The sequence below is a fragment of the Taeniopygia guttata genome, chromosome 2 (genome assembly GCF_048771995.1).
Source record: "Taeniopygia guttata chromosome 2, bTaeGut7.mat, whole genome shotgun sequence".
Classification (NCBI taxonomy): Eukaryota; Metazoa; Chordata; class Aves; order Passeriformes; family Estrildidae; genus Taeniopygia; species Taeniopygia guttata.
The window spans coordinates 134,425,383-134,449,030 of NC_133026.1; the positions used below are offsets into that span (position 1 = coordinate 134,425,383).

General features: G+C 40.1%; 2 protein-coding genes across 4 annotated transcripts in view; one reads left to right on the plus strand and one right to left on the minus strand.

Annotated features, from left to right (window-relative positions):
- The window catches only part of NUDCD1 (NudC domain containing 1), a 34,116-nt gene extending 16,798 nt beyond the window's left edge, over positions 1-17,318 (minus strand). The window contains exons 1-3 of one of the 2 annotated variants that reach the window (XM_072924939.1): positions 17,114-17,239; positions 11,895-11,989; positions 8,009-8,163 (exon numbers count right to left, since the gene is read on the minus strand). In XM_072924939.1, the coding sequence (XP_072781040.1) occupies positions 8,009-8,116 (108 nt within the window). In that variant the 5' untranslated portion in view covers positions 8,117-8,163; positions 11,895-11,989; positions 17,114-17,239. Of the gene's footprint in view, positions 1-8,008; positions 8,164-11,894; positions 11,990-17,113 lie in introns of both variants that reach the window. The other variant, XM_002200366.7, reaches the window with a different exon arrangement.
- Positions 17,319-17,383: 65 nt separating this feature from the next.
- ENY2 (ENY2 transcription and export complex 2 subunit) lies at positions 17,384-22,553 on the plus strand. 2 transcript variants are annotated; one of them, XM_030263980.4, is made up of 5 exons: positions 17,384-17,539; positions 17,933-18,026; positions 19,839-19,909; positions 20,688-20,762; positions 21,679-21,911. In XM_030263980.4, the coding sequence occupies exons 2-5, from the start codon at positions 17,959-17,961 to the stop codon at positions 21,753-21,755; spliced, it is 291 nt and encodes a 96-aa protein (XP_030119840.1). In that variant the 5' UTR covers positions 17,384-17,539; positions 17,933-17,958; the 3' UTR covers positions 21,756-21,911.
- The last annotated feature ends 1,095 nt before the right edge of the window (positions 22,554-23,648 follow it).

Below are 23,648 nucleotides of genomic sequence, written 5' to 3' on the forward strand. Positions count from 1 at the left end.
CATTTAAAGTTTGGTGTCTTCTCACTAATAACAAGTGACAAGACAAGAGGAAATGTCCTCAAGTTGCTCCAGGAGAGGCTTAGATGATATTAGGAAAAATTTCCTCACCAGAAGGAAAACAGGCTATAAAACAGGCTGCCCAGGCTGCCCTCACCAAAAGGAAAACAGGAAAACCTATACAACAGGCTGCCCAGGGTAGTTGGTGCAGTCACCATCAATGGATATATTTCAAAGACATGTGGATATGGCAGTTAGGGACACAGTTTAGTGATGGACTTAGCAGTGCTGGGTGACTGGTGGGACTTAATGATCCTAAAAGGAATTTTCAACCTAAACAATTCTATGATTCTATTACATGTCAGGATAAATTTATATGGCATTCTGTTGCCGTGCCACACTGCGAGCTTCTTTAAACTGGACTACAGATAGCTTTTGAGCCTGAATAAACAGAGCCACTATGGTGAAAAAAATTGCACAGATGATATAATTCTTCAGTAGACAATCAAGACACACACATTTTTTAAAAACTATGCATACCACTACACTTTACCAGAAAAAAAAATCAATTATTTCCTACTCTGTTAACTTTGCACAATCAGCTTCATTCAGTAACAGTGCAAAATGGATGTTAGATTAACAATTTCATCTATATTTCTAGTAATTGTTCCCATAAGTCCTGCTTTAGTTCTGTGTTGTGTTCTTAATTTCCTGATAATTCTAACAGAAAAAAAAACCTGCTTTCATGCTTAAAATTGGATTTCCAACTGTTTTCATTAAGTACAGTGGCATGTCTTCCAGCATATCCTTTACGGATTATTCTTTATCTTCAGCCTTCACTCTCACATACAGCTCTTTCTTTGCTGAATAAGGTTTTGTGACTGACTTTCTGCTCATTATTTGGCTCATGGAATGACAGCCATGCTGCTGCCTGCTTAGGACTAAGATTTGCCTCAATTTTTTTTGTTGAAGTAATCTCCAAAAACCCAAGAGGCTTGTTAGGTTAAAAGAAAATGCTAACAAAATCTTTATGATTTGAAAATAATTTGGTGTCACAGTTTAAAAAACAATCAGGACATGCTTTATTAGCAATACAACTTGTTCAGCTACTTATGAAGTAGACCAGGCTGCAGCATTAAGAGCACAAACAAAATATTCTCACAGAAAAATATAAGATGCAAACTGGAGATTCAGCAACATCACAGTCACATCTCTATAATCTGTTAAATAACTGAAATAGAACTTAATAATTTGAAATTTTTCAACTGAACAAAGAAGCTGTTAAATAAAATGGGCTGGCAGTCTGTCACAAGTGGGGTCCCCAGGGATTGATACCAGGCCCCACACACAGAACATCTTTATGAGGTACCTGGATGATAGGATTGGAAGCACCCTCACCCCATTTGCTGATGACACTCAACTAGGTGATGAGGTAGACGTGTACCCTCAAGGGAAACATGTGGCACAGAGAGGCAGAGAGCCTGGAAGAGTGAAGCAGCAAGAATACTGGGAAAATAAGCAAAGACCAGCATGGTCCAGCACCAGGAAAGGAACAACCAGAGAGCTCAGAACAGGCCAGGATCCATGTGGCAGGAAGAAGCCCTGGTGAGGGCAACAGGGATAACAAGCTGACCATGAGCCAGCAGGGCAATGCTGCAGCATCAAAGGTAAATTGGATCCTGGGCTGCATCGGCACAAGTATCACTGGCAGAAATAAGAGATGTGATCATCCACTCTACCCAGTAGTTGTCAGGTCCCACCTGGAGTAATGTTGTAAGAAGACATGGAGAGATTGGAAAACGTGCAAAGGACAGTCATGAACACCATCAATTCACTGGAGAATCTCCCCTGTGTGAGAAGATTGGAGGGGTTAGGCCCCATCTCCCTAGAGAAGATTCAGGGGAGACCCCACCACAGTGTTCCAGGGCAGCCACAAAGAGATCAGGGGCTCTCTCTTCACAAGAAGACACGAAGAGAAGACAGGGGACAACAGCTAAAAGTTGCATTAGGAGAGGTTTCATCTAGGCATAAGAGAAGTTTTACAAGTCAGTTGAGCTACAATTATTTCTGAAGGTCCACAAATCAGAAACCTCTGTTTAACAAGAGGGAAAATTTTCCCTCATTACTAAAAAATCAGCATTGCTGTCACTAAGATGAAAATATATTTACAAAGAAATGTATTTATAAAAATAGAAAAACAAAATTTGTTACAGGGACAGTTTTGAAGGTATTGACAAGTATGTAAAACGAAGCACAAACAGAAGCATACTTTTGTATTGACAACCTGGGTGGGAAACAAGTAATTCTTGATTCTCTAACAGAAAATGTTTCTTAATCTCAGGTCCATCCTTAACATAGTAAGGCATGAGACTAAGAAATTGAAATGAAATTAAAACATTCATGATTAAAACTGTGTCTCATTATAGACCTCAAATATTCAGCTACAAATCATTTAAACATCTTCTGTCCTTCTATTTTCACTCAAACAATCAGTAGTTTGGGAGGAATAATCTACTTCTAGCAAAAGAAACTTACTCATTCTGCCCTGTGAAATAAAGCAGACAAAAATATACATACAAAGGACCATCTCCAAAAGAGTCCTTTGCACTTGTGCACGTCAATGCAGTACAGAGAGAGCACAATGTGCAAGTAAAGTGTGCAGAGGCCTCATTTATTGAGAACCCTGTCTTCAAGGGCGTTTAAAAACATTCCTATTTTCCAGACGTTAGTAAAATCAGATGTGCATTTAACACATCCTGAAAGGTAAGCAAAATATATTGCATTTGGGTAAGTACCATTTTAATAAGCAACAGCAAAAAAAGACCAGATAACAAAGAGATAGTCTGCCCACCACCTGCCTTTTGGGCCTACTTAAATTTCTATTAGAGATTACTGTGTGCAACAAGATGATTATGAAACCTGCAATGGAAAATTCACAAATTTTTAATTATTAGAAGCATTCAGAGTCAGTTTCTGGAGTCCGTCATATCACCTACACCCCTTGGACTATTCTGCTAATTTTTAACACATTCAGAAGGAGAGAATGACAGAATTAAAAGGAAAAAAACCAAAATAAACCAAACCTACAACCCAAACAGTATCACACAATCACTAGATACAATGAATTTTGGCTTCCTCATATTTTATTTAATTTTCACATTTCACTGAAAGGCTTTTTTTTTCCTACAAAGTAGAAAATTTTCCATTGTAACTAGCAATGATTACTGAGCCAAGTGAAAAAGTCAAAATCCTGCGTATCTCATCATGGAAAGAGGAAGCATCATTCTTCTTAACAGTGACTTACAGGGGTATACTATATAATATTACAGAAGACCACACTTTTGTCAGCCTTCAAGTGCATTTTAACAGTAAGCTTCAATTAGTTTTGGATGCAATTAAAATAAAAAATTATCAACTACTTAATCTTCTAAAGCCCACATTACAATTATCAGCACTTAGCAGGAATTTCAGAACTCAATCTCCTGAAAAAGTTATAAACAATCTTTACTACAAACCTTTCAAATTTTCTTTCAACAGGCAAGAAAGGAAATTATCTTCTTCACAACCTTTCTGTTCACTAATTTAACTTTAGGCATTTATTAGAACAGTCTCTAATCTCATTCTGACAATGACAATAATGGACTTCCCTGAAGATGAGACAAAACCTCCACTCAATCCCCTTGTGTCAGATTAGCTTTTTGACTGTTTCCTTGTTCACTAGGTGGTTAACTGTGGTAATAATAACTCCCTGCTTTAGAAGCATGAGGGGATGGTGAGAGTCTGTAGCCATGTATTATACCAGCAAGAACTGGCTAAAACAACTTGACACTGCTCGGGCATCGGTCAGCTCTGGTAAGCAACTGTATTGTCCATCCCTTGTTTTTCCTTTTTTTTTTTTTTTGATATCTCTTTTTATTTCTCTCTCTTTTCACTATAACTATTATTTTTGTTGTTATTATTATTAAATTTTGTTTTATATAAATTGTTAAACTGTTCTTACTTCAGTGTGTGGGTTTTACCTTTTCTGGTTCTCCTTGCCATCCTACTGGGGATGGAGGAGCAGCAGTGAGCAAGCAGCTGCATTGTAGTACTTAGTTGTCAGCTGGGGCTAAATGACAATACTGTACAAACATGGGGTATTTTGTAAAACATTTAAAATAAAAATTAATTTTTTCAGGGAAATAACTGGGAATTAGAAAGGAACAAAGGAATAAAAAAGAAAGGGAAAAAGAGAAGTTATAAGTCATGTGGCAATTCCCACAAAGCAGAAGTAACAAATACAAGACAAAGTTTTTATGAAAAACCAAAATACCTAGGCATTTGACACATCTCTTTAACTGAAAAAAATGTCCTTACCCAGCATTCTGAATAACAAAGAGACAAGTATTTAACACTCTGAAACACAACAATGAAAGATTTTGTTGTTCTCTATTTGCTTTCTTATTCTGACTTGTTTCAAACAAGATTTCCACATTGTGTCTGGTGCCACTAACAGTTGTTCTGAACTGAAATTAATTGAAAATTACAGAAACAGTATTCCATAGCTAATTCTTATTGGAAATTAAAGAGATGAAAAGATTATACCATTAAGGATTTTGATTAAGTGTGAGATGAGTTCCTATTGCCACAATTTTTCAATTTGATTATCTGAGCATAAAAAGAAACCAAGTTGTCTTTGCAAGAAGAGCTTAAGGTCAATAAACCAAGTCCAGCTGCTAAAGGAGAAAACTTTGAATGTTCTGCAGCTATATATAAATGCTGCAAACACCAAGCAATAAAAAAAGTTGAGTAAGATGCATAAAAACATGACCAATTAAAAAAATCTCAAATCAGTAATCCTGTCACTACCCTGCCCACTGAGTGTTTAAAGCAAAGTATTGATTGCTGCTGGCATACCAAATGAAAAAAGTCCAACAGCTGTAACAGGAGAAGGTTAAACCTATTATACAGCATTTCCAGCCAAGTAAGGGTAACAATTTCCTCAATCTCGTATAAAAACCCACCTAAATACTACTCATCCATCAATACAGAAGAACTGCTTCTGTTGATCACTTTTCTTTTTTCAATTATGTGTGATTTTAAGTGCATGATGTTATGTGCACTTCTTTTCCTTCACAGATAATATCTGTTTAAACGTCTAAGTTGCAGGGATAATTCATGATATATGGATAGCCAACACACTGTCATATTAGAACCAAAGCTACAACCAAAATAAGAAATAAAACCAGAAATAATGATGTGTTAGAAAGCCTGTATGTTCTTTCACTCTGATTTTAGGATGAACACATTATCCTGTTCCATCTTCTGTTTTAAAGAAGACTGACATTAATTTTAATTGTAAGCTGTACTTGGCCAAAACCCATGCTATTTTTAATATACATTTGACTAATATATGGCTGGGCACATTTGTAATGAGACACCTTGTTGATGTTTCTCAATACACATTTCTTTTTATTCATATGCAAACATTTCCTGTGCAAAACAGCACAGTATCATGTATTAGGACACAAGATGGTGCCTATTTATTTCACAGTTTAATCAGTTTTATTTCCCCCTTCAGGTGGAACCAAAACTTGTGACCAGATATTAATCAAATGCCATTATCACGAAATAGGTCCTAGGGAAGAATATTTTTTTTAATCACTTTATAGGCTCTTGTAAAATCTTTTATCTGCTAAGAAATAAATTTAAACACATAGTGCCCTCCTAATGAAGGAATGTATTGGATGTCTGTGCTGTTCAAGCAAAGGAGACCTGCAGGGGTGGCCTCAGTGAGGAAGGGCCAGGGCTGCCCAGTGCACATACAGCCACTTCCACCTGGCTCCACTGGACTCTCCATTGGAGATAGTTGAGCTTGTCAGCTAAGCCAGTGGTGTGGAACAGAGGTTTGCTTGCAGCCCTTGGAGCAGACCATGGAAAAGCAGGCTGTCCTCCTAAAACCCACAGAGAACAGATATCCACACTATTACCCATGAAAAAGAACACAGTGGAGCAAGTACAAGTTTCTGAACAATGAAGCTTGTTCCTGGTACAAGCTTTGTGTGACCTTCTTTCTTGCCATCCTACACTAGTCCTAATTGGCAATAAATTAAATAATTTTCCCCAAGCTCAAGTCTGCTTTGCCCATAGTCGTAACTGGTAAGTGATCTCCCTGGTTTTATGCTCATTCACAAGCTTTTCTCTCTTTTCTCATCATCTTGTTGAATAGGGAGAATGAGAGAGTATTTGGGTGGACATCCAGCAGCAAGCCAGGGATAAAAGGATAAAACAAAAAATGAGATTATGACAAGCCACCAGTAAGAGAAGGCTTTCTTTTAGATGTTTCTACTAGGAATCCAGATCATCTCAAAAGTTTTGGAAGAAGTCCTAGAAGATTATTTTGTCACAGTAAGAGTCTGCCAAAGTCTCCAGCTGCTATATACTGTGAAAAGCAAAGGAATATTATGCAGCTTCAGTTCTCACCCCACCATCCTCTGGAAACCTTTATTTCCTGAAAATGTAAAACTACAGTTGCAGAATTTTTCTCAGTTTAGTCCTGACCTAGTAATTTCTGTCCCCAGAACCTTACACAGGCTAAGCCACATGCTCTCAAAAACCTACACATAGCCCTGTGTTTTCTTTTGTCTGACAGGGTCACAAGTCAAACTCTGACAGTCTGACAATGTGTCTTTTCCTTTCCACACAGTCTTTTGTTTCTTAATGCCCAAGCACTACAACTGTATGTGCCAGAAACATGGTGTCGACAGAACCATGTCCTCCCCTCTCTGAAATGAAGTATAGTTTTGTAAAGGAAACAAAAGTATCCATGCATTAAAATGGCTCAAAAGAAATATAGTTTGATTACTTAGGACCACCAGTATAAAAGCAGAAATTTCAGATTTCGCCTAACTTGCTTAGAGTATTTTAACTTCCCTCACAGCCACCAGCATCTTTTTACCTCCAACAAATGATGTCTAGATTAAGCATTTTCTAATTCTAACACATATACAATAACTGGGTTTTCAAGCTAGCAAACAAATATCAAGTAATGCCAGGGAGAAAGAGAAAAGCAACTAGAAAAAAAGCATCTTCCCTATCCTTCAGCTTGTTGTCATGTCCATCTTGCCCAGAATGGAAGCAGATGTAACACTATGTAGAAGCCTAAAAGAAAAGAGCTAAGGTGTATATGTCCAGCAGTGATAGCCATAGGTTGTGGACTCAATCAAGGTTTGTTGGTAATAACACACTGTGAGAAAGAACAGGATGTGGCTGGAGACAGGGGCCGCACAGAGGTAGGACAGCACTTTTCTGGGATTAATGTCCTTGTTCTGGCTCCTAGAGATAAGCACAGCACTGTACAGCACACATATAGGAACAATGTGGAGAAGTGGATGTGGACAGGGACTGCAGGAGGGAGGTAAGATCACCAGAGACCCCCGCTAAGCCCTCCAATCTGTTTCCAGAAGGGGCTGAAAGAACAAACTTTACATGATAACTAACCTGTATAGAAAGTGACTCGCCTATTTTCCAAGTAGAAAAAATGACCCATAAGCAGGTACCCCCCAACCAAGCCCAGGCAGCACCTCCTGGACCCTGAACATCCCATCAACCCACTGCTCTGTGTTTGTACTAAGAGGTCAGGGACTAACATTTCAATTTCCATACCAAATGTGTAACTCACTAAAAAACCTCTGTAAGCTTTGGTGAACCTTCTGACTTTTGTTATTCCTTTTGGCCACAAGCATCTTCAACTCCTTAGTGCTTTTGTCCCCTTAAGCAGTGGCCAGGGCTATTGCAACACACACTGTACTAACATTAATGCAATAGTATTAACATAAAGAAGTCAGAAACTTCACTTAAAATCCTTTTATCCTTCCTGGTGAAATACATTTTCTGTTGAAATATCTTCCACTTATCTTTCTGGCAATAGCTTCCCCCAATTTTTGCATTTTGATCCTACTTGCAATATTTTCTATCTCATCTACTCCCATCTTTTCCAATTCAATGGTTTAAAAACAGATTTTATTCTTACCAGAGTCACTGATAGGTTCATAACCCTTCCAAACTGATCAACATAGTAGACATTATCCTGGTACCAGGAATCAAGGTGAAGATAATTATACATGCCAAAAGCACGCATGTGGTCAAGGGTATATTGATCATCACGAAGCTGCACTTCTGCTACAGCTGGAGGGAAGAGAAAAAGACTATTTTAACAATTATTTATTTACAATTTAGTAATTTACAATTCAAGCTAATAATTTAAAAAGAATTCTTCCATTATATATTAATATTTCACCATAAACTTGGAAAGCAAGTCATCCACCCTGAAAGCCAATGCAGTCATTTGCTTTGATCATCTCTTTACCATTTACAGTGGCCTATTGTGGTGGGTTTGCCCTGGCTGGATGCCAGATGCCCACTAAAGCCACTCTATCACTTCCCTCCTTAGCTGGACAGGGGAGAGAAAACATGAAGCTCATGAGGAGGATGAGCACAAAGAGAGATCGCTCACGTATTACTGTCACAGGCAAAACAGACTCAATCTGGGGAAATTAGTTTAATTTACTGCCAATCAGGCTAGGGTAATGAGAAATAAAACCAGATCTTAAAACACATTCCCTTCCCAACCCTCCCTTCTTCCCAGGCTCAACTTCACTCCCACTGGTCACTCCCTCCTCCCCTCTCCAGTGCACAGGAGACAGGGAATGGAGGTTGAGGTCAGTTCATCACACCTCTCTGCTTCTCCTTCCTCCTCGTTCTCTTCCCCTGCTCCAGCATGGAGTCCTTGACACAGGAGACAACCCTTCACAAACGTCTCTAAGGTGAGTTCTTTCCACATGCTGCAGTTCTTCACAACCTGCTCTGGAGTGGCTCCCTTCCACAGGTCACAGTCCTTCTGGAAAGACTACACCAGCATGGGTGCCCAGTGGGGTCACAAGTCCTGCCACCAAACCTGCTGCAGTGTGGACTCCTCTCCCCATGAGGTCACAGGTCCTACCTGGAGCCTGCTCCAGCATGGGCTGTCCATGCCATCACAGCCTCAGTCAGACACATCCACCCGCTCCAGCCATGGGGTCCTTCACAGGCTGCAGGCGGATCTCTGCTCTGCTGAGGCCTGCAGGGGAACAACCTGTCTCACCATGGTCTTCACCACAGGCTGAGGGGACTCTCTGTTCTGGTACCGGGAGCACTGCCTTGCACTTCTTCCTCACTGACCGTGGTGCCTGCAGAGGGGTTTCTCTCACACAGCCTCACTCCTCTCTCTGGCTGCAGTTCTTGTGCAGCAGCTTTGTATACTTTTCTGAGATATTGCCCCAGAGGCGCTACCACCATGGCTGATGGGCTCCGCCTTGGCCAGCATTGGGTCCATCTTGGAACTGGCTGGGATTGGCTCTGTCAGACATGGGGGAAGCTTCTAGCAGCTTCTCCCAGAAGTCTTCCCTTGTAGCCCCCCTGTACCAAAACCTTGCCATGCAAACCCAGTATCTCCACCCTGTCTCTCACCAGCATGTGTTGAGGTCCAATTTATCAATAACCCTCACAGGATGAAACACACCTCTCCACACATGCAACAACCATGTCAAACCTACTTTGTATTACAGTAAGGGAAAAAAAGTCCGCTCTATAGTTACTCTAGCAAAACAGCAGCCAAAAGAAATATTCCATATAACCACATAGATTTAATGGTCTTAAATTCTGAACTACTCTACTAACACTTTCAAGGCAAAAGATTAAAACTGTACAAAGCAGACTTAGTTCACAGTAATTACAAAAAAAAGTCCAAAACCCAAAAGCACAAAACAAAGTAGCACACTGAGGCTCAAATTTCTAGAAATGTTCAAGATACCATTAAAATTTTAGACTAAATTTTTCTAATTGAAAGAAGCTGCAAAGAATGCTGTTCACTAGAATACTACCTTCTTCAAGGCAAGAAGCATACTACCTACAGTCATTCACTTTAGCAAGATTTTTCTGAACAGGAAACATCCACCCAACTACCAGTAATCAGAACTGGATTATCTACCAAAGACTAACCAGGATTTTATTTAGATTACATGCAGCTTTTTTCCTCCTATTCCATATCTATACAGAGATGAAGCAGCTGTAGTCCAAACATCTCAAAATACATTAGGAGAGGTCGAGTCCATCCTCTATAAATAGTCACAGATAGACCAGAACTCCATTTCATTCTCCAGTACAGTCAACCCAGGATTCTTAGTTTTCCTGCAGGGAACTTATCTTGAACTTCACACAAGAAAAATCCTTTAGAAATTTACACTAAACTCTGTCAGTCCATGATGATTAGTGCTCAAGCCCAGAGCATGGGGAAAGCACTTCAAGGCTAATCCTTCTCATAGCAGCAGTTCACAGTTATTGTAGCTCCCAATATTTCAACTTCTACTTTTTTCCCTTTTCTGCTCAGAAACAGAGCAAATCTATTTCCAGTATTTCACTTCCATCCCACCCCCTAACAGGGACCATTCCCAACTCTCTGCAGCAGCACTCGGACTTCTTACTCTTCTTTAGCATCTACTTAAACCCTACTGCAGCACAAGTAGTTTACTGTGGCAGAACTCCAATTCCTGCAAAGAGCAGCTCATTTGGCAGTGCCCTCAGTGCCACTGCACAGCTATCACAAACTCAACAACCAGACCATCCCTATAGGGCTCTGAATGGGCCCCATTAGAGACTAATGGGCTAATGGCTATTAAGATAACAGTGGCTTTAGGAAACTATACAAGATTATACTGCCTGATTAATAAAAAAATCCAATCATACGATACAAAATGCTTGCAACATGCCAGCATAATTAGCAATTAGTCTCCTAATCACTGTTGATATTTGCAAAACATCAGTTTTAATTCCACCCAGATCAGATCAAATCATTATTCATATTCACCACACAGGAGGGATTTCCGTACCTCTGCAATTAATAAATTACTGTTCCACAAGCTATGGCCCGTCAAAACAAGCTAGAATATCAACAAAGGATTGAGAAGAAAATACACCTGCCTTAATAGCAGGGACTGCTATTCATTCCAATTCCTACTTTAATTAATTAGAATATTTTACTCTAAATTACACTGTTAAAAAAAAAGAATATATTGCAAAAATGCATTTTAAAGCTGTTTGTGTGACTGAGCTTTATCACAGAGATATTTTCCCCAACACAACAAGAAATGATATGAATGTTTTGTAAACAATTAAAGACCAAATCAAATATAATCTAGGATATTTATTTTCAGTGAAGCCAAGCACATATCATCTACTTCCTGTATAGCTGATCCTATTAAATTAGAATATACATGTAGAAACATGTAAAGATTTTTTAGCACAAAATTTGTCAAATGGTAAGGCTTCCTTTCTCCACTTCTCCCTCCCCATTCCCCTAGTTATGTTACTCGTGTCAGAACTGTAACTAAACAGTCTTAATACTACAAACTAGATGATTCCTGAAGTAAACGTACAAGTTTTCACAAAGATATTGGAACAATAACCTATTGATTAGCTGACTGTAATGTGATAAACTTTATAATATAATATCCGGAAGAACATGAGCTCTCTGTCCTTGAGTTTTCGAGACTGTAGTTCTGATGAGCCCTGAATAATAAAGGGGGTCAGGAATAGGAGATCCAAATGCCTTGTATTATTGCAATATGTAATTAATTCCACATAAACAGAAGTCAGAAACTGTATAAAACATAGACGATTTTAAACTAGGAAATCTGACAAATGTGTCTTGTCTTGTCACGAAACACTTCAAACAAGGTAGCAAGCTGCTTTCAGAATGTATCATACACATGTGTAGCTCTGCCAAGATGAAGCAATAAAGAACCCATTCCATTCTCCATCAATTGAAACCCATACTGTGACCAAGTAAAATCTGTGCACAACTACGATTTGTTATCACATACCATGTACTTAACACAGTTTATAGAAAATTCTACACTAGGGTGAAATTCATTCCTTCCTTTCTACAGCCTTCAAGATTCAAGGTTTCTTGATGGTCCTTCAAATGAAAGAGAAAACCAATAGAGCTGTGTGCAAAAAAGTAAAGGAGAGAAAAGAAATGGAGACTTTTAATAAAGTAAATTCAGAGAAAGGTAAGTTAATATTAAATGGAGAAGAAGAAATACATCAGTCAGATCATCACCTAATTCAATCTCACAGTTACACAGTTTTATGAGTTTTAATTTGGTTGCTCAGTCAGGATTTTTTTGTGATTTGTTGTTTGGTTTGGGTTTGTTTTAGGTTTTGTATTAGGGTTTTAACTTTTTTTTCTCCTAGGTTTTTGGTTTTTGGTTTTTTTTTTTTTTTTTTTTTTTGTTTATGTGATTTGTAAGAATCAGACTAATGCACCAGTCTCAATGGGTTCACTAGTCTGTTTGGGTTCAATTAAGAAGCAGCAGTCAATGGCAGCTATTTCACAGAACGATATGTGGTCTCTTTCAAATTTCTGATAAACACACCTGTACCATGATAACCCAGGAACATTGATTCATACATTGCTATTCATACGAGAAAAGAAAGTAAGTATACAGAATGTATAAACTAAATCTCAGCTTTAAATGTTATTTCCCAGCAACCCTAGTTGCATGGGATATTTTGGACCAGTATAAAGAACACTATGCTACTTTTCTAGAAATGTATTTATCTCTACTAGTTCCATGCTTTAAAATAATAATTTGACTCAAAATAGTTTAAACATAATTAAAGAAAAGTTTTGCACTCACAATGCTTTACTTAAATGAAAAGCACTAAATACAAAGCAATTCATGAGAATCAACAGAAGAAGTAACATATCCCTAACCTAACTGTTACTATAAGATCCCTAGCTAGATATTATTATTAGTCTGGAATGCAAAAAAAAAAATTATTCTCTGAATAAAGAACACCTTCAAGGATCTTATATTTTAAATGAATAGAGAGGTCTTACATCTGCCACCAAACACTATGAAGCAGAACTGGGGTGAAAAAAAAGAAACGTGGAGAAAAAAAGGATGAAGAACAACACCCAAACCATTTTTAAATGTTTTCCTGGATACACCAAAGCAACTTCACAAAACTGTAAAATGTGCAAAGTAATTATACCACCATATTTTGTGACATCAAATATTATGTGCTTGTATGTCATGCCTTATTTTGCAATGCCACCGAGTGGAAGCAATTTTGTACTGCAGACACACTGGTCTGTTAGTGGAAGAGATAATTTATTTTCTAGTATCAGCATTCAAAGATCCTTCTAACCCTGCCTTAACGCTTTTTCTTTTAGTTATAAAAACAACGCTTTTACTGTTAAAGGCAGCATCTCGTTGTTGTTGAGTAAATATGTGCCTGAGACCTAAACTTCTATGAATTACAGCTGCAAATGTGTCAAAAAGCTCACCATTTCTACTATTTCCCTTACATTACTTTAAACACCTTTTTAATATTTCATTTTTCAAATGCAAATGAAAATCTCTGTAAATGTTTGAATCATACCAGCGCCTTTTGCTCCAGGAAGTCACAAATATGTTTTCCAAGTACCACAACTAATGAGTAACTTTTCACTGAAGCAGGCCTTCTAAGCAGCATGCATTACAACTTATTTCAAAAAAAGGGATAAAACTGATGAATGCACTTTGTGATCAAAGGAATGCATTCTCCCTATATGCTCCTGGCCTACATCAGCAGCTCCATCTCTGAGCCAATGTTTACTCGGCCATCCAGCTGGAGCTATACTGAAAAGCATCCACTACTACATTAGAGGTACAGTGGTCCTGCCAAACAGACAAGATAGAGAAGAAGGGGATCAGGGATATCCACATCTGAATAAATTCCAAGCCTCTGGAAAGGAAAAGGAATTATGAGACATCTATCCAGTAAACAGCAAAGGCCTCGATCCTTTAAAAATGTTGTGCAACTTGGACATGTTCCTTGCTGGAGACAAGGATTTCCCTACAATCTCTGCTTTGGACTCTGCTGAGCTCGGATTAGAGCAGAAGAGATAACCATTTGTCCCTCCTAAATATCAGTGATCTAAAAAAAAGGCTTTACAAAACTCAATGCAAGGAAACATTTGAAAATAAGGTATGGAAATAAACTTTAAAAGGTAAGGAGAAAGACAAAATTTACAGTGAAGAGCTAGGAATTAAAAGCATAATACAGAACTCATTACTAGTTGAAATATATTACCAGGAGGAGAGATGAGAAAACAAGTGACAGCTTACATTAACTAGGTCAGAATGGGATGGAATAAGGAAGAAATAAAAAAAGAACATGCAAATCATAGAATTCAAATGAGAAGGGAAGGTATCTTACTTCCCCCAATCTTCTTCACTGAGACCATACATTTTAAGAAATTTACTACAGAATCACCTTCTCTTACAGATCTAATAAATAAATTGTTTCTTAAAATGTATTTCTTTGTCAGTTGCACATCTGACCACAGCAAATTCCTGACAACCATAGTCAACCAGTTGAAGGCATATTAGAACTGAACACTAAGGTTTTCATGCTAGTCAGAAAACGAAGCTCACTGTAGTCCTCAGGAACATGACAAGCACCACATGCTGCTATACACCTGCTACAGAGGCTGAAGACTGCATCAATTCCACAGGGCATTTTATTTGGTCATTTTATTTTATAGCTAGCAGTAAAATTCATGAAAGTAGATAAATATAAAAACACAGATAGAAATATTGAGAGAAGATCGATACTCTCAAGTCCACCATGCAAGTTTGTAATAACACTGCATAAACACTTCAACTACAGCTGAGTTAAAACTCACTACTAGTAAGAACAAGCACTTATTTCTTTTTATTGTTATGTATTCCAAGTACTCTAAAACTCACATATTCCTCTTCACTGCCACCAAATTTAGGATGCCACACCGGCAGAACTACAAATCTCAGGTAATTTGAGAAAAACACTCAATCTTTTTCTGTAAAACAAAAAAAAACAACCGCCTTTTTATATTAATCTTCTAGATTCTACTACATTATTTTTGCAAACAGTTGTTAATAAAATCAGAAATAATTGTACTGACAGTGTTCCTAAACATTTGACATTTTTTTTAGCTATTGCACTCAGTCCCACTTTGAGGAAATGAAATCAAATTCTTCACACAGTGGCAAATATTTATTTAATAATCCAAAAACTACCAAGCTCTTAATCATGTTCTAGAGGCTTTGAATCTGCACACAAGTGTGCTGGAAAGCTGAAGTTCTTGGCCTTCCCACAGAATACTGCTTTCTTCTCCCACACAGTAATTTGAAAAAGCCACAGCCTACACATCCACTACCATCCACAGTCTCTACAACTCAACCCATTACTCCTGCACAACACAAAAATCAAATTTTGGAAGGATACTCTAAATCTAACATTTGCATAGACCACAGGCACTGGGAAATATAAAAGTCAGATACAGGACACCTCTGCACTGTGAGTAAACTGCCTTGAAGGACACAAAAGAAAACCAGCAAGGAGAAAGAGAGCTGTATGGCCGAAGAGCAGGCTGCAATCAAAACATCTGGAACATAGATATAAGGCCTGTTTAACACAGATATAATTTCCTGTTACTAATTCCAAGACCCAAGAACAGCAATAAAAGCTTTCCACTCTTTAGAGGACCAGTACCTGTATCTATCTCTATATATGCACACACAGAACAGAAGCATGAGTTAGTGACTCTGTAGTACAGTTCAGTAAGTTAGACAGAAATTAGTCAGGGTCTTTGTGCTGTGGGAAGTGGGAAAAGAACACAGTCACACATATCAATCCTCTATTACACGAATTTCTGTAACCATTACGCAAAATATTTGTACAGACGAGAACCAAGTAGATCCATCTCTCCATTAGCAACTCCATTGTTCATGTATTTTAAGGAAGATCTGTAACCTTCGCCTATTTAGAACAGGTGCAACTGACTATCCAAGAACCACAAAGGTTGCTTGACCATAGGCAGAACAGCAAATAAGAGACAAACAAGAGACAAACTTAGAGAGTGCACCAATGCTACACTGCTGCTGTCTGACACAAGTGCAGCACACTCACCTGCATTTGGGCTGTCTTTTGAAAGGTGACACTTATAGCAGTCATACAGCAAAAATGCTACTCTTTTTAAATTTTCCAGTCCTACCATAGATACACTCACAGCCTTGTTCACTTAACCAATACAAAATTTATCTAAAAACTTCCTTCCTACTGCTGACAACTCAGCATGGCAAACATACCTTTCTGATCTACTATGAATACAGTATGTTCTACACAAAACTAAAGTAGCATGTCATGGGTCACTCTGTAAACAGGTATATTATTCAGTAAATATATAGAGACAGAGATCAGTCTACACAAATTGTGTCTCAGCTTTACAAAGAAAACCAAACTAATTTATCCACCTTACAAAAAGACCTGAATTTCTCAAATCAGTAAATGTAGAGTGCTGAGATATTTCAGGGCATGGTTAAGACTGTAGGCACATATCCAACAGGACTTTATGCTAATGTAGTCCACAGTGAATTAGCCTGTTAATGGACCAGCATCGCAAATACTAATGATGCTTGGCAGAGAAAGCATGGCATGGAATGCATGGCATGAAGATCCACCTCTAAACTCTGGGCAGAGTAAGAAAGAAAAATGCTAATTTGCTGAAGTTTGTACAAGACGTTAATTTCATACGGATTTCTCTAAAACGCATGTGCTCCATCACGCTCCGCTGTGAACTACCTCAGCTGGTCATCTGGCCTCACCTCGCCTGAACATGCAAGAGCAGATTCAGGACACATTTCCGTAGTCATTTAGGAGCTAAGCGCACCAGGAGCAGGCTAAGGCAGAGGTGTGACAAGTCAGACCCCTCGGTGCACCGCGGAGCCGCCTGGCGGGGAGGCCGCCGGACGGCCCCGGCCGACCGCAGCAATTACACCGGGGAGAGCCGGCACGGAGCGCTCGGGCTCCGAGAGCCCCGCCGCCGAGAGGCGCGGCACTCCGGCTGCTGCGGGCCGGGCTGGCCCCAGCTCGGGGCCTCCTGCACCTCGGGCCGCCGCCCGGCCGCGCAGCGCCGCCGGGGGCCGAAGGGAGCGCGGCGGGGTCCGTCCCCCCCGTGCTGCCCAAGGATGCCCGGCGGGATCAGCCCCGCGCCGCGCCCGCTCCTCACCCGCGTCCAGCCCCAGCTGGTAGCAGGCCAGCGGCTCCAGCGACAGCTTGTACCCCTCGAACTTGGGGTCCAGCAGCAGGCGCTTGGCCTGCAGCGAGCAGTGGGCGGCGCCCGCCATCCCGCGGCCCCGGGACAACTCCGGGCAGCGCCGGCAGCTCCGCGGGCCCGCGGGGAACGCGCGGCAGCGCCCGCAGAGCACCACGGGAGGAGGCGCACGGGCGCCCGGCTGCCGGAGTGCATGCTGGGAGCCGTAGTCCGGGCCAGGAGGCGGCCGCGCTACCGGGGCGCGCCGGGAGCTGTAGTCACCGAGCCCGGACTGCATTTCCCGGCGGCACCCGCGCTCAGGAGCGGTGAGGTTGGCGGCGCGTGGCGCGTCCTGCCGGCGGCTCCGTCTCTGCTGCACGGACCGGCGGCGCTGCTGCGGGGGTGAGCCGGGAACGAACCGGGAGCCGGGAGTCGGGAACTAGGAACCAGGAGCCAGCCGGGAACCGGGAGCGAACCGGGCCGGGCCTCCTCCGCGCCGCTCCTCACTCCGCGGCGCCGCTGGGCGGGCCGAGCGCCGGGGGCGCCGGGCGGGAGGGCCGGGCTGCGCAGAGGGTGGGCCGTGCCCGCGGCGGCCCGGTGAGCTGCCGCTGCCCGGGCAGCCGGGTGGGTGCCGTGCCGAGCTCACCCCTTAGCCGGGCACACGCCGGTGCTCCGGTCATTAGCCGTGGGGATGTGTCAGTGAACAGAACACTCATGTCATTCTGTTCTGGTCGCTTTTTTTTGGTTGAGTGAAGGACCCCAGCATTTGTCGAAACTCTGCTTTGCTCTGTGTAGGTTTGCGGAAAACCTAGATTTCCAAAATGAATAAAGATGCGCAGATGAGAGCAACCATTAATCAAAAGCTAATAGAAACAGGAGAGCGAGAACGGTGAGTTGACTTCCTACTCCATGCCGGTGAGAGGCTTTAAATACATCAAGACTGCATTACACCTAGAAGTACAGTAAACTCCATAAAGTAAACTTCTAAATTCTTTAAATGCTTGCACAGGAAAGTCTTGAGTATTATATAAACTATTTTAAAAATGCGTTTTGAACAGTTTTATTTTAGTTTTCCAGTTGAAAAGAGATAGTGGGGGAAAAAAGATGGGATAATTGGCTTATGAACTCTAAAGCTTTCTCTTACACCGGTATTTTGTGTTGGAATGCCCTAGATTCATGTAAAAATCATCATTCCATTCAGTTTGCTGCAGTTAAATCTTGTTATTTCCTGACAAGGAGAAGGAAACAAAACTTTACTTTTTGCTGTTTCTAGCTTTTCTCTTGTAAAGTAATATATTGTAGAATATATAAAGCATCGCTTGTGCAAGTCATTGTAGAGACCCCAATCAAGGCAAACAAGTAAATTGTATAATTTGTTTGGCATATTGTTGTCTCTTCAGTCTGTTTTTATTTACATATCACTAGAGTGTTTATGACATTTCCCTCCTCATTGCTTCATTGTGCTTGCAACACCATGCACCAAAAGCTCTGTTTCCGTCATTTTTAAAGGCCTGTATAAGAAGAAATTTTTTCCTGGGTCATGGCGTAGCCTTGTGCCTGGTGTAGCCTTTTGTAGCCTGATGTGGTGTCTCTGCTCTACATCTTTCCTGGTTGTGACCATTCCCTTGAAGATTGCACAAAACTAGAGAAAAGCAAGCAATTTCTTAAAATGGTATTGAGATCTATTTTATGCTAATTTAAGAATAGGAAGGGTTTTATCAGGACATCAAAAGTTGTCTTATAAACAGACTGTATCAGAGCTGTACCACGATCAGAGGCAGAGCACTTGGATTTCTTGAACTGAGAAATATCCAGAGACAGCCAATTTTACCTGTATTCTTACTCTGCTTTTTGTCATCAGTTCATCTGCCCTCTACACAATTTGCCGAGTAAAAGGGATTAGACCTACACTGTTCAGCCTCTTGCTACAATCCTTTCATTCATAAACACAGGGTTTTGCTAGAGTTATTTAGAATAGTACAAGATAAGCAGGCTTCCTAGCTAATGGAGAAAAGGGTAAAAGATATTAAAGTTATTTATCATATCTTACTTTAATTTTCCCTTCTGTTTTTTTAGTACTAATTTTCAATTTTTAGCTAACTTTCAATATTCAATTTTGATATATGGAGTAGATGCTTCATTGTGGCAGATTGTTGTGTCTTTTCCATTAATGCCTGAATCCTTGTTGCTTAAGCTTAGATAGCTAACCATGCTTAGGAAGATTAAGATATAGGATCCTTCATTTTCAACCAGAACAAGGTAATGTGTCACTGCTGAGATAAACCAGCAGTTGAGTAGTGCAGAACTCTTCCTGAAAGGTGAGGGAGAAGTTTTTACTTATTTTAAAGACTGGTATCAGGGGAAATACTCCCAACTTTGAAAGTTTGCATACATCTGCTACCAGAGCAGACTTGGTCAGGTCAAGTAATTCAAGGGCTTCTACCTTTTTCTCCCTGGCTGGAGAATCAGCATTGCCTGAAGCAGTTCTGTGAGTTAGCTCCAGAGGCACCAAATCCTCATAGTCCAACATGGTAACCTGAAATTGGAACTCATTTGGGTTTGGATTCTCCTGCTGTTCAGCCATTTCTGCTGCTGCCCAGAGAGCTCTTGGGTAGTAACTGTAGGCCTGACTTTGAAACTGGAGCATATTTAAGCTCCAGAAATGTTTGCTGTTCTAACAAGTTTTGTATTGTTTTAACAGCCTTAAAGAGTTGCTGAGAGCCAAATTAATTGAATGTGGCTGGAAGGATCAGTTGAAGGCACATTGCAAAGGTAACAGTGGTCAATTTATTCATTTCCTTTGTAGTCAACTGAGATTTTGGCCAAATAAAAGTCCCAGATTAAGGCTTTACTGATCATTTAAACAAGATGTGGGCAAGAAGAATGCATCCCTGGCAACTTGACATTTATGTTTAAACATGCCACTGAATTGAAATTACTTTTCAGCTTTGATTTCTGTATTTTTCAGTAGTGTGCAAGGCACTATAAGTAAATAGCTGTTTCATACTGATGAGACATACTGATGTGTATTAATGATAGCCTTTATTTTGCTATAGATTTATTCCTCTCTTTCTCTGACATACTTTTTGACTTGGCAGAAATCTTGTTTAAACCAGTTGGAAGAATAGTAAGGATTTACTGTCTGTGATCTTCCTAAGTGTTTTTCCAGTTGCATCTTTCTTACTGCTGTGTAAATAATGTGTTTTAAGAGATAAGTGAGCCAACTTGTGAACTGCTCCAACACTCCAGTAACAGGCACATCTGGTAATGCTCGGATGAGATAAAATAATTTAATGTTGTTTTTTTAAATATGAGCTGATCAAGATGATCAGCAGTGAAAAGTTCCCATCCTTAAACCTATGGCATGAGTGAGAGACTAAAATCCACTGTTCAATGCAGTAGGTACTGAGCTAATAACCCATATTTAGGTCCCATGCTCCTTTGTGTTCTCCCATAACTATGTAGGTAGGTTTTGTTTAATCACCAGCCAGGTTTTGTCATTTTATGAATGGATTAAATGACTCAAAGTATTGGTCTTGGTCTTCCCCAGATGTCATTAAAGAAAAAGGATTAGAGCATGTTACTGTTGATGATTTGGTGGCAGAAATCACTCCCAAAGGCAGAGGTAAGAAAATGCAAATATGGATGGAGTAGTACATCAATAAACATACCTACCTCTATTTCGTTAGTATTTTGAAAGCAGCATCATGAGCTTGCCTGTGTTGGATTCAAGGAAAAATGTTAATAGCTTGATATTAATGACAAATAAAATGTTAATAGCTTGATATTAACTACCAATGAAACATGTGAATTTGTATTGTGAAGCAGCCTTTAGATTACTTTTGCAGATTATTCAGTCATGTCTGTATTCATTTTTATAATTGACTTAATGGCCCTGAGTTGTGTATGCAACACAGATGTTTTAAAATTCCAATTCTTTTAAGATGGAAAATCAGAACTAACAGTTCTAGTGTAATGGGAATGGGAAGAGTAAAGAACATAGCATACAAATACTAAAAAATGAAATCACTTAAGGAAACTGCAGTCCTCTTTATATTGTTCCTCTCAGGCTCTCTAGCAGGGTTTGATGTTAGTGGTAGAAACTTCATTAAGTTCTAAATAAAAATAAGCCTTCAAAGTAGCTTGCTGAAGACCTTTCCTCAGAGACCAGATTTGAGATTTTTTTTTTTTTGTCTTAAATTTGTGAAGAAAAAAGTAGGATCATCACACTTGTTCTGGTGATTATATCCTGTTTCCAGTTAAATAATCCTTTTTCTCAAACTTTCCAATTTTCTGGACTATGAATAGGCAAAAAAACTGACCAGTAACAACATTGTTCTCAAGAGATCCCAGTTTTAGCCTATTTTATATGGGAAAAATAGAGATGGGGTAAATGCAAATCAACTCATTTCAGTTACTTTAGGTATTAACAGGATTGCAAGAACTATAAAAGAATAGAAATGGCTGTTGTAAAAGTATGGTTTTAGCATATTTTTTATTTTGTCTTTTTTTACTTCTTGCTTTCTTATTTGTGTTTTCAGCTTTGGTACCAGATAGTGTAAAGAAGGAGCTCCTGCAAAGAATAAGAACCTTCCTTGCTCAGCATGCCAGTCTTTAACTTTGACATTCATCTGGGTTACAGTTTCCTGCATTACATCAGTCATGTCAGGGTTGGAATGCGGTTTACATACTTAAGGATGAAAAATCATTAATTTTTCTTTGCACTGCATCAATTTCTTAAAGTTGGTGTTATTTTAATAAAAAATTTTGTGGACTCATGGTTCTAAGGCGGTTCTCTCTCTCTTGGTGGACTGTAATGTGGTGTCACCTGTTCCAGTTTTTAATAATCTGTAATTTTATACAACTGTGGAACCTTGCAAAGATTTTGAGAAAAGAAGCACAGTGAACAAGTATGTTGACCAGAAATGCAGAAAAGTGTAAAAAAAAGTGTGGAGAATGGGATATGCCATACTGCTGAGCATAGCCTTTCTGATTTTCCCAGAGTAAGCAGGAGAAAATTAAGACTACATAAAACTGTTGGTGAAATTCCTTTTGTACTTCTTTTCTAGCAAATGAGTTGTTTGAAGTCTCTGACATGGTTTGCAAGTATTCACTCAGCAAATCATAAGAGGTTGAATTCTTTAAGAAAAAAGCAGTTGTATAATCCCTCAGCAATTCTTTTCACATTTATTTTGAGTCGCTGTTCTAATTCTGAACAACTACTGTTTTTTAGCTTTGCCCATGTTACTCGTGTTCTTTTTTGTGTGGATCTTTGGGGTCTTTTGAAACTGAAGTATAGTTTAATAATTTGCCACTGTAAGTCTAACATGATGCATTTTTAATTCTTGTACCTGGAACTGTAAGATCAGCCAGGTCTATACATAACTGCAAAAATAAATTTGATTAATAGAGAGGATCAAGAAAGAGGCTTTGAAGTGAAAATGTTTAAATTTTTTCCCATCTTTTAGAATTGTCTATAAAGTGGAGTAGAAGCACAAGCATGAGCAAAAACTGAATAAGCAGTCGGATATTGGTGTGACTCGGTGGCCATTGTGAAAAATTACTGACTCAACATAATATTCATACTCCTAATTAGAAGAATGCTGTAAAAGCTATCGCTCAGAAAGCCGTTCTGTGCCGGTGAGTCGCGCTGTTCCATCGCTGCTGCGCGCCGCGGCTGAGGCGCCGCTCGGGGCCCCCGCGCCCCTCGCGGGACGGCGGCGGCGGCTCCGGTTCCCTCGGCCCCGGGCTGCGGGCGGAGCTGCGGTGCTCGGCACGGCGCAGGGACCGCTCCCCGCGCTGCTCAGCCCGCAGCAGCGGCAGTGCCGGCCTGAGAGGGCTCCAGCGCCGGCTCACACGGGGAAACGGGTCTGGGAGAAATCTGGCAACAGCCAAAGGTGAAGTCTAGCAGTAGGTAGGAGTTGGTATAAACAGGGCAATACCAACATCAACGGGACAAGATGTAACTGGTCACGAACATCTTTGTCTACAACGAGCAGGTTCCTGCTAAGACTGAAATAATGCTGGAGCCAAGATCGTGGGTCTGCTGCAGATACCCCTCCTGTGCTGTTTTAAATCTACCTTCATGTCAGTTTAAGTGCATTTCCTGTATGTCATTGTCTCCACATTGTTAAATAATGGTGGAGGTCGGAAAGAAGACAATTCTTTCACTTAAAGATCCATCTTGTTTTTTAAAATGTGTTTTTGCATTCAGTATGTATCATGGATTAACCCCTGCTGGCAACTCAGCCCCACACAGCTGCTCACTCACTCCCCCCAGCACCCAGTGGGATGAGGAAGAGAATCGGAAGTGTTAAAGTTAGAAAACTCATGGATTGAAATAAAGACAGTTTAATAGGTAAGGTAAAAGCCATGCACACAAGCATAATGAAACAAGGAATTAATTTACCACTTCCCATTGGCAGGCAGATGCTCAGATACCTTCAGGAAAGCAGGCTCCATCCCATTTAAGTTACTATGGAAGACAAATGCGACCACTCCAAATATTTCC